Here is a 15768-nt window from a genome sequence, read left to right on the forward strand (position 1 = left end):
TAACAAGAAAAGGGCATTGCTACCACAGTGCTTTATTTCCGGGGAAGGGCTTCGTTGGTCCCAGAATTCTCCACGCCTTTCCTTCTCTGTGTCCCTGAACATCTATGAGGTTGGGATACATTTTTTAATTTATGGCCTTATCATTTAAATTGCCAGCCCTCTTCTTTTAGACTTGATGAAATAATGTTATTATGCTTTCAAATCTTAATTTGGTATGGAAGGAAATAGTGAAAATAATAAAATGAAAAATTCTATCTTTTTAGAATATGCTGAGTGAAAACTGTGTGAGTGGCAGGAGATTGGCCGACCCTGCTATTTCATGCTGCCTATGAGGAGAAAGATGCCTGCAAGAATTTTTGACATGAGAGCAGAGATTACATTTTTATGTACCTCACATGAGACAGTCGGTGCCAATACACGCTATTTCCATTCCTTCAAACAGTTTGCTAAAGTGGCATGTTTTAGCTAAACATGTATCCTGAGTAGCTTTACAGTATTGTGAGTAACGTATTACAATTTTTAACATTCAGGCTATGATATTGGGTAGAGCGTAGTGTTCCCATTCCACCTAAATACTGCAGTAGGATGTGAATGGCTTCAGAGACTAATGAAGTCAAGGTAAGACTCTCATCCCCAGAATTTCCCTGAATGAAATACTAATTTTTAGCTAAAATGTGTTCCTTGGACAGAGATGTAATGAGTTACCGCCATCATTTTGGAGTCTCTTTCATCTGTGTATGTGTAGGATCATCTGCCTTTGTTTGTGATCGATAAGTAAGAAGCTTCTAATTTAGTAGAAATAGAATAAGAAGTCTCTTAGATACACAGTATACGATCCAAGTCATTCATCTCCAGGCTGTAGCAAAAACCTCGAGGTGGATGTAAGTCATCTCTGTTACAGATATACAGCAAGTTTGTTTTTGTTTTTAATTTACTAAATTGTTTATTTGTATGATTAAAAGAGGATAACTTTTCAAAACTTGCAATCGGTGGTTTTCCTGAGTGCCAAATATCCATTAAATGATGGTAAAAGTTTGAGAGACACTGTTCCAGTGCTTGTTTGATGTAAAATTTATGTGTTGGGAGGAAAACCTAATGACCTCCTCTGAACCTTCTCCTCATCCTCTTCCTTCTGCTTCTCCAGGATTAGCCTGAGGCCTGTTTTATGTGTGAGGAGCCCACAGAAGCTCGTTAGTCTAGAACTCTCCTCACTTCTTAGAGCGTGATCCTTGTTACTGCTCCCCCTCTTCTGACCATTCTTGTTAGGGTTTCGGGACCATATTTTTAGTGAAACTGACCGTTTTCATTTATCCAGGTAGAATATTAGTACCTGAAGGCACAATAGAGATAATTGATTTGAATGTCAAAACTTAGTCAAGAAACACATGAAATTTTATTCGTGGAAGTTTTTTTTTTTTTTTTTTAATCTGTTTCCTGCTCTAACTCTTACGCTGTCAGATTTCTCTCGAGGGTAGTCATTTCTATTTTACTGTCATTTACTATTATCACCAGTACCATGTGATAAGCATGAAACCAAATCATTTTTTCACTTGAGATCAATTAAAAATTAGGTGATCTTAAAACTGTATTTTTCAGGGCAGTTTGGAGGGTTTCCTCTGCAAAGCCAAAATTGCAGCTCAGGTCTCCTGTTTTCTCAACCTGCTGCTGTTTTGCCCTGTATTATTATTTTGCAAGGTAAGAAGCCAGGCCTTTGACTTCCAACTTGAATTTCCTGGTTGTTATTAACAGAGAGAGTTGGCTCACTTTAAAGGCCCAGACTATGGAATTGCCCAGGTATGTTCTTTGGGGAACACGAAGCATCTGGGTAGGAATTCTGGCCGTCACCCTGTGTGTCCTGTGTGCCTCTCTCCACGGGAATGGCAGCCGCAGGAACCTTTCTGTCTCCACCGCCCTGCGCTGGACAGCACTGGAAAGTCTGGCGCACTGTAGCTCGTAAAAACTATTTCTCACGTGACTGTGAAGGGGTGAACGTATGCATTTGCTGTTTAAGAGTTTTCTTCCCCCAAATATAAAGAACAACCATTTGTAAGCCATTTGTAATGCCTTTATCTAACGCAATTGTAATCTTTTCTGCGAGGAATAGTTATATATCCTTTGAGGATCGAGGAGGGTTTTGTTGTTGTTAAGGTGAGGTTACCTGGTTTGAAGATGCTTTGAAATATTGCGAATATCCCGATTTAACTTAGCTTTGTAAGTAGGTGTTGTTTAATCTGTCTTTGACACATTTTCAAAAGCCTCCGTGTACGCTGCTGACTCAGCATCTGTGGACAGTGCAGTAAGGGACACTTTTTTTGGTGTGGTGGGGGCGACAGTCTGAAAGAGGTGTTGCAGGAAAGTTAAACAGAGATAGCCCTTCCCTAGATAGTTATTTAGGCTTACCTAGATATTTATTTATTTAGAATAAATAGCAGTTTATTTTTATCCGTGTTGTCCATAGAGGTTAATTCTATTTCAAACATCTGGCAGCAGGATCCTGCCTGCCAATTGCGGAGGGAATTATTTGGTCTGTTTTGTAGCTTTCCAACATCTTCTGTAGTACTTTTCTTGCTTTTCAGTGGTTGGAACCCCTCCCCCCCATACTGGTATTTCTTCTTCCTCTCTAATCCAAGAGGCCTCCATAGAAAAGTACATTCAGGAGCTTCAGATTACTACTCAGTAATGAGAACTGAGTAGACAGGTCTCAGGCATGGCTTCTAGAGCTCTCTGTATAAAAACCTCAAGGGAGAACAGGATTACTCAGTTGCTTGAGGTCGGTTTTTAGTGTGACTAGAGCTGTATACCTCCAAGGTAAATTTGTGACATAGCAGAGTATGATTTGTGCTAAGCATATATTTATAATGCAACATTTTTGCTAGAGACCAACTTTTCCACAAAATCTGTGTTCTTCTCAAATAGAGAAGGGTTTTCTCTCTCTCTATTAGGATTACCATGCCCTTCCTTTGCAGCAGTCTTGGCTTACTAGCTCCAGTCATACCACCTTGTGGGTGAGGGCATGTATTTTCTCTTGTCTGCCTTGGGAATTACTAGTTTTGATCACGGAGTAGTTTAGGTGAAGCGTCCATCCAGCTTTCCCCAGGGCGGACTTTCTGGTCTTGGTAAGACAGGGTAAAAGTGCAGACATTCTCTTGGGTCTCCCACTGAGAACTGGGGTTTTCTCTGGACCTTTGGCCTGTCGTTCTTGCTCTTGCTGATGGGGTATCTTTGGTGATCTGAGTGATGCCTGTGCAGTTGGGCTGTCTGAGCTGACTGATTGTGCCGTGCGCCTCGTCTCTCTCCCTCCTTCCCCTCACAGGCGCACAGAGGCGTTCCAAACCACCAGGACCACGTAGGCTTGTTCCTCACTGCATCTCAGTACTTGATACTCTCTTGGCTCTCGACGCCCTTTGAGAACTTGGTGAAAGCTTTGGACCCTCTCTCCACACAAGTGCCTGTGCATTTGGTCTGGGGAAAAGGAGATTGCAACAGGAAAGGTAGCATGGCCTCATTTAAAACAAGCCTCAGGTTTTCCAACCTCAGATTTATTGTGGCTGCCTTGAGGATTTCTGCTTGATCGTTTTCTCAAACGATCTGTATTCTCAAACGATCTGGTACCTGTATTCCTTATTCTATAAAAATAAGTTTAGATGAAGGCAGAGCATGTAAGGTAAGAGGTAGGGATTAGAAAGGGTGGATTGAGAGTGTGGTTACGCACATACTTCTGTTTCTCTGATTAAATAATCCACAGGAAATTATTTGTCCGTCTTAACCTTTTCTTTTTATAACTTGTCACTTTTAATTCTTGCTAACTTTCCTTTCTTTAGGTTGCACTTAAGGATACTCTTTTCAGGCTTTCTTCTTATGGCATCTTTAATACTGATTTTCTATCCAGTCTGTCCTGGTGTTTGAAGGTAAAGGAAACTACCTTTGGACAATTGAGAGTTCCACAGTGGATCATCCCACTAAGCAACAGATGGCACGGGGGAAAGCTGTTTGCTGTATCTAATTGAGTTCAGCTACTTCACTTGGATAGGCTGTATTTCCACTAACCTTTACTCAGCCCCTCAGGTACACTGGCCCTGCTGCTCACTCCACCTTCCCACTCCCACCCTCACCCCCATTCGCAGTGTTGTTTTTAAAGTCACTCCTTGGGGAGAAGGCAGGAGCTTATTTCCTTTCTTTGGAAGAGTTGTAAATGGAATCAGGAGATAGAAACTTACATAGTACAAGCAATTATATTGTTATATACACAGTAATAATAGACCACCTACGATTACCTTTTCTTGAAATCTAATCTCTGTAGCTGTCTCTTTATTGAATCTGTTCTTTATTGTATTGAATATAATTAGCTTAGTTTTAAAAATCTAAGGAATTATATTTTTCCTTTTGTAATCCCTTTTCATGGTAGATTGCTTTTTTATTATATTCATGTTTGTACATAAGAATTCTGTTTCATGAAGTGGATGTTACAAATTCATAGACCTCTTTTCTTAGCCACATACACAACCTCTAATCTCCTCCCCCATTTTCCTGACTTCCCCCTACTCCCAATACGGTGATGGAAAAAAGGGGAGTTTACACACTTGGGGACCAATTTAGTCAACCCAAACTCCAGAACCTTTTCCTTTGAGCCAGATAAGTGTCATAACCTCTGGATTATAAATAGCATTTTTAAATAATAGGTGATGGTGAAAACCCGTTGCTCTTCTTGAGGTAATTCAGTACACCAAGCTGTAGTTGTGAATGATTCCATTTAATCTTCTTAACTGCCTTATGAGGTAGGTACTGTTTTCCTCCCCATTGTACAACAGAGGAGACCTAGGCTGGGATAATTTGTAGTAGGTTACACAACTAATGTGTAATGAAGATGGTATCTTGTTAGCTTGGGCTGCCATAACAAAATACCATAGACTGGGTAATTTAACCAACAGGACTTTATTTCTTACAGTTCTGGAGACTGGAAGCCCAAGATCAAGGTGCCAGCAGGCTTGGTGTCTAGTGAGGGCTGTATCCTTGGGTCGTGGCCTCCTTCTTACTGTATTTTCACATGAGGACTCAGTACAGCCTGCAGATGGAGAGAGGAAGCATGCTCTGTGTTATCTCTACTTATGAGGACACTAATCCCCTTGAGGGCCCCACCCTCATGACCTCAGCTAAACCTATTGATTTCCAAAGGCCCCATCTCTAAGTACCGTAATCTTGGGGGCTAGGCCTTGGGTTGGGTCCCGGTCAGTGCATAGCACATGGTATTCAGGCCAGGTTGGCTATTTCAGATTCTAAGTAGTCTGGTATTCTATCCTGTTCCCTGTTTCAACACTTCAGATGCACTGGTACAAAGATTATTTGGCAACCATGTTAAATGTAGCATGTTGGCCAGCAATAGAGAATCCTATCCATACGTACTCCTATTATATGTGCCACATCAATAAGAAAACAAAAATCACCTTTGATCTCACTCCCTGGAATACTATTGCCATTACCATTTTAGCACATTTCTTTCCAATCTTTCTCTTTAGGAAGAAGGCACAACCCAGGTTGTTTACTTATTGGCATTATACAGTTTATAGTTTTATATTCTGCTTTTTCTCTTAGCATCACACATGAGCATTTTCAATCCATGCCAGTTAATTTTTTTTAGCAACACTATAAATGATTTTTGCCTTGGAGAAAACAAATTTGAAAGCTACCGAAGAAGGTAGATGACTGAGCTGAGTGTGGGAGAAGTAGTCAGATTGATGACTCAGAATGCTCCTCACCAAGGGAGAAAACAGAAGTTGTAGGCGTGGAGGGTGTGATTGATAAAGTCAGTGTGTGCTTTTACAGAGTGCAGCACCTAGGGGATGGCCCCCTGAAAATGTTCGTTAAGCCAAGAGCCATCTGGACTGGAGGGAAGTTTTTCTAAATTGTCATCATCATGTGGACCACCATTTTCTCGGTGAGGAAATAAAGGTTTGTTTAGAGAGGGAAATGCGTTCACCACCAGCCGCTCATTGGGCAGCCATATTGAAGAGGGGGCACCTTTTAGAAGATGATGTCACTGTAATTTTATCAGGTTCCCTACACAGGTGATGCTCAGCACATGGTTTCAGACCATTTATTTTTGAGATAGTTTTGTTTGTTTACTGCAAATACTATGTCTAAAAAGTCATCATTTGTTCTTTGTTCTGACTATTTAGTGTTCACTACTGATGCATTCCATTCTGTGTTTGTTTGTTTGTTTGTTTTTTAATAACTGGAATTTGAATTGATAGGTAGTTTCTTACAGGATAAAACAATTCATTTTGGCAGCTCTTTATTCTTTTCGGGAGATGAGGATAACTTATCCGAACTGTTTTCCATGTAATGAAAAGCACTCGTGTGGCCATTCTCTTTTTGTTTTACATTAGAAACCCAGATTTACAGGAAAGGTCAATCAAGTGTGATTGATTTTTCTATTATAGAAAAGTCTGCTTCTCAAAAAGTTAGGCAGTGGTTTTCTCCTGAAACCCCACATGGAAATTTTATTTTAAGGTTAAGAACTAGAGAAAAATCTTGCCTACTTTGGATAATATAAATGACCATGTTTCTCTTTTTGCTTAGATTGCCAGGCTTTTCAGAGCTAAATGTGTATAAATTTTACTCAAAATATCTACGGCTTGTTCCACTTTGTTCAGGTTTCGGCCTCACCTTCAGTTTCACTTCCTATATTCTAATTTATATTTTTTTGAATCCTAATTTTACTGACTATTTTATGTTTTAACGCAGGCTACTTTACATACTCTGTGAATATGATAAGATGGATGGTAAGATGGAGATTATATAATTTCCTGATAATTTTAACATTTCTCTAGAGCATTAACAACTACCACATTTTTTGAAACATTCAGTTCTTTTAGAGTACTTGAAGCACCTACCTGCTAGCATTAATCTAGTACCTGATATATAGCTGTAAATATCACAGGACTGTTACCTGCCCTTATGAAAGAGCCTGTTTATTACACAGCATGGAATATATATATTTCCAAATCCAGAAATTCTCATTTGGTCTTCTAACATACCATGCTCTTAATTGTTGCAAGCGATAGCAGTGGTCAGTAGATTATTTTTTAAGTGAGAATTCTTTGTGGTGAGAGGTAAGGGGCCTAAAACTCTTGGTCCTGTTACGGTGAATTCATTTCCTTTGTATAAACATCTCAAATGGCATAGTACAGTTAACTTAGTAGCTGTTCTCTGTCATGCTCTTATGTGTTTTCATGACCAAGGCCATACATGTATATGTATTTCAAATTCTCATAATCTCAAGAAACAGGGTCTCTTGGCTGTGTTTCATGATTTGGGTAAGAAGATAACAATATGAATTTGTTACAGTTTGTATAGATTAATTTCTGAAGAGTCCAGTTTATTTCATAGAAGACTTCTTGAGGTACATTAAAACTTTTCAAAAAACCCCATTTCCAATAATTTTCAAAAGTCTTACTGGTTTTAGAAGATGGAGTGACAACGTCACCCCCCAAATCCCTTATTCCCAGTTGGTATTCAGAAGAGATTATTTATCAGAATTCATAAACATTTTAAAGAAGAAATTAAACCACTCAGGACAAATGAACTATTTAAAAAAATATTTCTGTAAGATTAAGAAAGGCAGTATTTTTGTTACTCTTACTTAAATGGAATAGGTTAATTTCTAGAGTAGAATTTATATTGGGCACTTTATTGTGAAAAATTGAACTGCTACCATAATTCTTAGGCAGACACCAGGGCGGCCTTAATAACAGATGTATTAATTGAGAAAAGAATGAATATGTGATACAGACGGGGCGAAGGGAATATGGAAGTTTTAAGAAATGTGCACTCCGCCGAAAGAAGACTCTTATTTAATTTTCCCCCCCAAATGCACATTCTGTTTGCTTAAATCTACATCTGTTACTAGCTTTGAACATTGCCTGAAACGTATGTGCAGCTTGGCAGAAAATCCGATACGAACAGGAAAGCAGAGTAGTTTGTCTTGTTCAATAACGGGGCGTTGCCTTCACAGTGTCCTGCCTTCCCTCGCTTACTGGTGTCCCACCGCTGCTGGGAGGCACTTGTCATTCTTTTCTTAACAGCCCTGCTTAGGTTAGCCCTGGTGCTGTGACAGACAGGAGCGTCTGATGTGTTTCACTTCCCTGTCCTGTTTGTTGAAATCATTGATTTGTTTCAGAGCTGTGGAGTTTTGTTTGTGTGTTTGCTTTTAAAGCCATCTCTAGATGGGGCCTAGTTTGTTTCTTTGCTGCAAAGAACATGTACTAGATCTGGTCTCTGTTCCCTTACTTGATGTGTTTGTACGAGTCATCTTTGATCTGAGCCAGTTCTTAGTTACAAAGTAGTCTTGGCATAAGTTTCAAATAGTAAGATAGAATGCAGTGTTTTAGGAGTTTGATTACATATTTGTGATAATCATCGACTTTGACATTTTAAAATCTTTGAAGGTAGTTTTATCACATAAAATCTACTGGTAGAGTTAAATTATTGGTTAATCTAGTGATCAGACATGCGCAGGCTGTGGTTTCTGAAAACCTAGAAGTTGTGTATGTTTCTGTTGTATCTCTGTGTTATGCTTTATTGATTTAGAAATAATTTACATTTTACCAATACGAAGAGAAGAAATTCTATAAATGGGTGGTTGCGTGGGCTTTGGAGTCAGAGAGTCTGAAGTCAAATTGAGTCCTGCCTCTTTACAAGCTGTGGTGAATAGCTTTTCTAAAAGGATTTCAGTAATCGCGATTAGCTTGTTAGAGTTATTGTGAGGACTAAAGTCAGGTAACACATGAAGCCCACTTAGCAGGAAATCTGACACACTAAGTGCTTACTAAGTACTCTTTCTTTCCTGGGGCTCAGCTCTACATTCCCCCCCCCCCCGGCTATACTAGCTGTGTATATTTTAATACAATTTTATAAATATTTTAAAATAATTTGGGTTTATTTGATACAATATTAAGTCATTAAATAAGACAATAGGCTCATTAAATTAATTTGTTTTTAATTTTTAAATTTTAAATTAGGTTACTTTGTCCTTTAAGAGTTGCCTAGTTTGACATCTGTAAACCACGTTTTCCCTCTTAATCTGACCAACAGAGGTTGAGTTGTAAGAGTATGCTACAGCTTTAACTTTCCACTTTCTGCTCATCCCAGCCTCACTAAACTGTGGCGATTCTTTGTTCCTGTTTTTTAGTGAGAAATTGTGTTTCATGAGGGCTCACTTAAAATAATAAAATGGAAAAGATAATTTTTAAAACAAGGGTAAGGAATTGAAGGGGAAAAGAATGCTGGTTATGACTGTGCTGAACTGAAGAGCTTCTTCTCACCCATTGCCCTTCCCAGTGGTCTTCAGAGCTCCCATCTCCGACTCCTGTGTGGCTGTTTGGCAGTGCAGCTCCAGGTGTCGCATTTAGATAAAAAAAAACATTCTTCTCAGTGTTTTCATATTTGAAGATAAAACAAGAGAAAGCCCAACAAATGTGGATGTTTTGAAAAGAATTGTCACTGGACAGCCAGCCTTCGTTAAGACAGTTTTAGCTCTAGGCAATTTACAGTGGACTGTTTTGCAAAGAGGGTATCTGGAAAAAGTGAATATGATTATACCGATGCCAGACTCCACGCAGTTGTTTAGTGTTGTAAACCAGGCTCTCCTTTGCTTGGGAGGGGCTTAGCTAATGAAGACAATTGTAGAGGTGAAAGAGATTTCTAAAACCTCAGCTTATTTTTATAATTCTTCCAAATTTTGTAGCACCATCTCCGTTGCGTCTAAGTGTAGCTTTTGTATTAGAAATTTGAGTCAGTTTAGTTGTAACTTCCGATTTGTCTTTGAAATTCATTTGCTGTTCACTGTTTTCTCAGTTGATAGGGTATTGGCTTTTTAAACTAAGAATGTTTAAAAGGTTCTTCCCCAAACTTTTCCCTACACAATTCTGAGCCCTTCTGGTGGATATTATCATACATTTTAAAATAGTCCCCTCTCCAAATATTTTCTTCCCTTTGCTAGTCATCTTTGGGAAATTCCCCAAGATTATTTAGCCATTAACTGAATACGATTGGTTCAATTGCTGCTTGGGCTTCTGTTAAGTATAACTTTAGAACAAAAAGGAAAGTGTGTCTAACCCTGGACCAACTCTCCAAAGTTGCCTGTAAGTGGGATTTCTTCATTGATCAACATTAACTCAGCAATACGAAAAGGTACTTTGTAGCAAGGAGCCTCATTTTCTCTTTTCCTTCTTTTTCCCTTTTATTTCTTTTGAAGTGATTTTCTTTGTTCTGAGGTGTGAGGCGCTCCCTAGATAGGAGTGAACCCTATCTCTGTCTAGCCGCATCTTTTACATCCTCCAGTTAAAAATCCGACCCAGGGAAGTCGGGCTGGACCTGTGCGAGAGAAGGCAGAGCTCTACCTCCCCCTGGGGCAGAGCCTCTGGGCTGGGCGGGGCACAGCATCCTCACTGCCACTTCTGGAGCCTCTTCCCCTCCTTCCTTCCCTACCTCCCACAGTGTAACTCCTGAGAGAGACTAGCATAGCCACAAAAGCAATGGCGTTTGCCCTGGCGATTAGAATCTGGAATGACGGTTCCTTATTTCGTGTGTAAAATTTATTGGCATGTCACCATTTCATGATTTTTCCCCTGTCTCTTCCGTAGGCCAGAGGGGTAAATAGGTGTCAGCTGGTGTGACGGCTCAGCTCTGTTGATTAACGGTGGCTTCTGGGAGCAGGTTTTGCTCTGCATTTCTTATCTCTACATAGCTTTTGCAGGGTTTTGATTTTGTGCTTTTTGAAAACGTGTGTTGGAGGAGGAGGAAAACCTGCGTGGGTGCAGGGAGACAAGGGTCACACGTCCCTGTCAACATTAGGAAGAGGACTCAGACCTAAAAGTCTGCAGAGATAAAGCAGTTCACTAGCTGTTTGTGAGTTGTTTCTTGTAGCTCGGCTTGTGTATAATAGAAAAAATATCACTTGTAAGGAAATTTTATTAAATCAAAGTGACCTCTCAAACCATGCATTTACTGGAGCCTCACGTAAGAGTCGTCCTGGTGAGGACCCATGTTTATCTTCTCACAGATCAATCCTCATAAATCCTTTCTTTCTGTGTGTGATGTCTCCAAGAGGACTTTCTTTTTTTGTTAAGTTGTGGGGTTTTTTGTTTGTTTGTTTTTTAATTTTTAAAATTGAGGTGGTAAGTCCAAACCAAGATAGAGAATATCTGGAAATTTCACATAAAATAGGCCCAGCACATATTTTTTTGTGTGTAATAGTGAAATTCCAGTGTGCTGTAGATTTTCAAAAGCAATTTTATCAACTTACCTGCCATTGATCTTAATACTTAATTTTTTTTTTTTAAGGAGGGCACAGCTCCTAGTGGCCCATGTGGGGATTGAACCAGTAACCTCGGTGCTATCAGCACCACGCTCTAACCAATTGAGCTAACGGGCCACCCCTCAACAGTTACATTTTTATACTATATTCATCTATAGTATTTAGGTCTTGTGAAAACTCTTACGACCTTAAAAACAAAGTTTTTATTACAGTCTTGCAAAAGATGGGTGTCATGATTTTCTAAGTTGTAGAAGAGGAAAATGCAGGTGGCCCCCTCAGTCCCAATAATGTAGCAGCGCATCTCTGTACTTCTGTGTCCTTATCCCCAGAAATCAATAAGTTGGAGCAGTGCTAACTCCACAGGACGACAGGCCTCAGATCCCTCAGTCTCTTCCCTAATCGAAACACTTCATTTTAATTCTTGTCCTTACCCAGGGGGCTGTAAAGGAGGTGAGACTCTGGATGAAGAGGGAATTTGGAGGTTTGCTACCGATTATAGAGTTGTTGTTTTTACCGCCTGCATCCTGAAAATGCTCTCCTAAAATTTGCTATTTTCAGGCTATTGAAAGGGAGACTTAATAAGCTTACAGAATATTTTCAGACAAATATATTGTTTTGTTCAGTATTAATGCATGCTGGAGGCCCTGCTTTAGTTTATAGAAAAATCATTACTTATAATTAGCATATCTGATGAACAATGTGCAGTCATGGCATTTTGTCTGGGATGAGCTCTCAGATCTTTTAGGAGATGGGCAAGCTGAGCGTCAGGGAAGGCTCATTAACTGGACAGCAAGATTCCCCACGGGAGAAATCTCAGAGCTGGCATGAGAACCTAGATCTCTGGATTCCAAGTCTTCTTTCCTACTCCTGCAAGTTGATAGAATCTAACCCCTGCTTATATTATAGCTAAACAGTACATTAACAGATGTTTTGGTAGTATGGATTTTTAAAAAAATTGTTCTATAAAACTGTATTTGTACTGTCAGTTGCTTGGTAATCTCTTCCCATCGCTTCTTTATCCCTTTAAAATAAATGATCATTTTAGTCTGACTCTTTACTTGTAGTATTGAAACTTTTCATTTGTAAGTTAAATTTGATTAAACTTCATTAGCCAAATCAGTGATTTTACTTTAGAGGGTTATGGAATTTTAAAGCAGTAAGAGACTACATCACTGGTTTTGTCCCAAATTTGTGCAGTTGCTATGAACCTTACAACTAGCTGGGATTTCATGTGCTAAAGAGACACAAATTTAAGATAAAAGATAATTGACATAAGATTATCATGTTAATTCTATGCTGCTTCTTGGGGCCATCATATTATGTATAAAAGGAAAAATTAAAAAAAAACACACATATAATTTTTGAGTAGATGATGAGTTGACTGCCATTTTTTATCATGAGAAATAGAACCTTTCTTGGAATAAACCGATTTGTAATTTCTTTACCTGCTAAAAGTGTTGCAAAATAAGACCTTGTCCATCTGAGGAAGGTTCTTTTTTACTTTATGTTCCTGAATCTTGTCTTGCTTTGTAAAACTATGGTGCTATAACCCAGGAAGTGACAGACATATAACAACTTTTGTTCAAACCTGATTGAGTTTTAAAAATGAAGTGGTTAGATTCCGAGTTAAGAAAATATGTTTACTCAACATAGTTAGCATTCATTATAATAGAAATAGCTTGAATATTATGTTGACTATAAAATTTTGTCCTGTATCACATAATTGCTACTCATTATCGGGCTATATTGCTTTTTTAAATGTTTTATTGTCAGTTTGCATCTATTTTTCTAGAGATGCTGCTTTAATAATGCACATTATAGTCATTAATTTTACAAAAGTAAAAGTCATCCAACGTTTTTATTCCATACATGGAGATTAAAATAAAACTCTGTTCTAATGAAAAAAATATTACGTATTACTTAACACAAAGCGACACAGAGACAAGAAAAAATAATTCTTTTTTAAATTTAGCATATGCAGCAGGGGGCACCAGATGAAGGCAAAAATGAATTCTTATATTTTAAATCAGCTACAGCTTGTATTCTGTTCATATTTAAATAATGTGGTAGTTAATTGTTTTCCCATTAGTTTTTTTGATGGTTTTAACGTCTCAGTTCTAAAGACTGTTGAAGAAGACACTGATAACAATTCTCACTTATTAATTCAAATGAAATTTCTTAACTACCAGTTTAGTAATTACACAACTTTTTTTCTTAAATATTTATTATTTTTAGGGTTTTAAGAAGGGGAGTGGAAACTACATTTAATAAATAATTCCTTGTTTAGAACGAGGTATTGTTATTGTGTTTTTAATACCTTCTTTACAAAATATTTTTTTGCTAATGAAACAAAGGAAAGCCTTAGTGATTTGAAATGACTTGAAAACTTAATGTTATTTTCTTTGTATGTGAGCTGAATGAATTTTAAATCCGGAAACCTGTTCCCTTTAGCTAATAAATAGTTGTGCAGAAGTGTGTTTCCAGAAAGATTGTGTTTACTATTGGTGGTATCATTAATTTCTGTTATATCCCCTCCTCCCCATCATCTAGTCCAGTATCAGATGGAAATGATGCGAAGCCTTCGCCATGTAAACATCGACCATCTCCACGTGGGCTGGTACCAGTCCACATACTACGGCTCGTTCGTCACCCGGGCGCTCCTCGATTCTCAGTTCAGTTACCAGCATGCCATTGAAGAATCTGTCGTTCTCATTTACGGTTTGTAGGAGTTTCCTTTATTATTCTTTTCTTCCCTTAATATTATTCCTACTATTTTTGCTTTCTGTCTTTTTGCCTCTTAAGAGCAGCCTGGCAGGCCTTCTCATGTAAATACCAACCCTGTTTCTGCAGCAGCCTCAGCAGCAGCTAAGTCTAGACAGGGTTTCCTTCTTTCTGTTTATTTTTCTTGCTATCAGAGCCCTGATGTGTACATTTTGGAATGCTGGAGTAGCTGCTTCATTTTTATTCCTCCATCTCCCCTCCCTCATTTGAAGGGGCTGGTGGAACTAGACCAGATGTCTAACAAACCCGGATTGCTAGAGTGTCTGGCTCTGTACGTGACTGACCAATCATAACGCAGTGTGCCAAGTTTTTTTTTTTTTTTTTTATACCTCTGACAGCAGCGTACAAAACCTGGACTGTTTCTTAGCACAAAGATTTTTTTCTTTTCGGCCTATTTAATGGTGTTTCCTCAAGCTCTCCAGACCAGATGTTCTGTGCTGTATCAGAACTGTAGGCAATTTAACAGCTTTATAGCCTTCCCCCTCCCCACACACTCACAGTTTGCCATATCTGGCAGACTTGCATATAGTTTCCAGCTGAGAAGTAAATGTAACGTCCTGAGTATCTGTCAGAAAAAATACTAATGAATACGATCAATCTTATGAGCTGCCCCAAAATTGTTTCAGTATGTTAACAATTGGATTACAGTAAAGAACAAGTTGTTAAAGTGTACTTATATTGGCTGGAAACATTGCATCATCAGACCTTGATGAATTTTCCACTTGTTTCAATCTATTTTGGTTTTCATTTTATCACCTATTGCGAAAAGTTTCACTGTGTTAAGTTTCAGACAACATGAATGTTAACACAGGTTTTAGGTGAATATTGGCATGCCGGAGCCGTTATCATGCAGCAAGTGCTAAGCTCCCTTAGTGGGGAGTGTTTAAGTAGTTAGTTTGGACAAAATGAGTTTCTCTGAAACTAAAAAGACACTTTTGTGATAGCACTTTGACTTTAATGGCTTTGTTTTTAAATTTATTTTAACTAAGAAATTTGAACAGTGATTATTAGGATGGATAAATTTTGTTTGCAGGGCTGTTCATTTACATTAGCCGACTGAAGAGCTGCACAAGTGCATGCAGTGAGTTTTCCTATTTAATAATATTCGTCGGTATTTTCCTTCTAGTTATACCAGATGTATGTAAGATGTATAGAACATATGATATATTTCATTTTAATCAAGATTACTGATTCTGGCTGAGGAATAGATTTGGAAATAACTGTACTTTGAATCTTCTGCTTTTACTTTAGGGAGGAAGTTATTCTACCTGTTATACGTAGAATGATAGGTTCCTCCATTTTCAGTTACTGTTTGCTGTACTGGCTTGAATCTGCTTCAAACTGTGTTCCGGTTATTTATTTTGATCTTCATTTTGCCAAGGTTGTATGCTAAGTAACAGCATGTGCCTAGAACCAGTGCCATTTAAGCACTGGCAGTGACAAAATTCTTAGTAATTTCTTTCTCTTTTCCTTATTTGAGATCCCATAAAAACTGCCCAAGGGTCTCTCTCACTGAAGGCATACAGACTGACTCCTAAACTGATGGAAGTTTGTAAAGAGAAGGATTTTTCTCCTGAAGCGTAAGTGTTTGGGGGCCAGTAAGGCATGTGGTAAAGGACTGGGTGTTTTTCTTTTAAGATTTTAGCTTGCCACGTTTATTGAATACTCGGTGG

The 15768-nt window shown here is 38.5% G+C and overlaps 1 protein-coding gene across 1 annotated transcript in view; it reads left to right on the forward strand.

The window, feature by feature from the left end:
• Window positions 1–15768, forward strand: part of EIF3H (eukaryotic translation initiation factor 3 subunit H) — a 92590-nt gene that overhangs the window by 61585 nt on the left and 15237 nt on the right. The window contains exons 3-4 of the mRNA XM_081070950.1: window positions 13865–14032; window positions 15576–15675. Coding sequence (XP_080927076.1) covers window positions 13865–14032; window positions 15576–15675 — 268 coding nt within the window. The remainder of the gene's footprint in view (window positions 1–13864; window positions 14033–15575; window positions 15676–15768) is intronic.

The sequence above is a fragment of the Rhinolophus hipposideros genome (genome assembly GCF_964194185.1).
Source record: "Rhinolophus hipposideros genome assembly, chromosome: 13".
NCBI lineage: Eukaryota > Metazoa > Chordata > Mammalia > Chiroptera > Rhinolophidae > Rhinolophus > Rhinolophus hipposideros.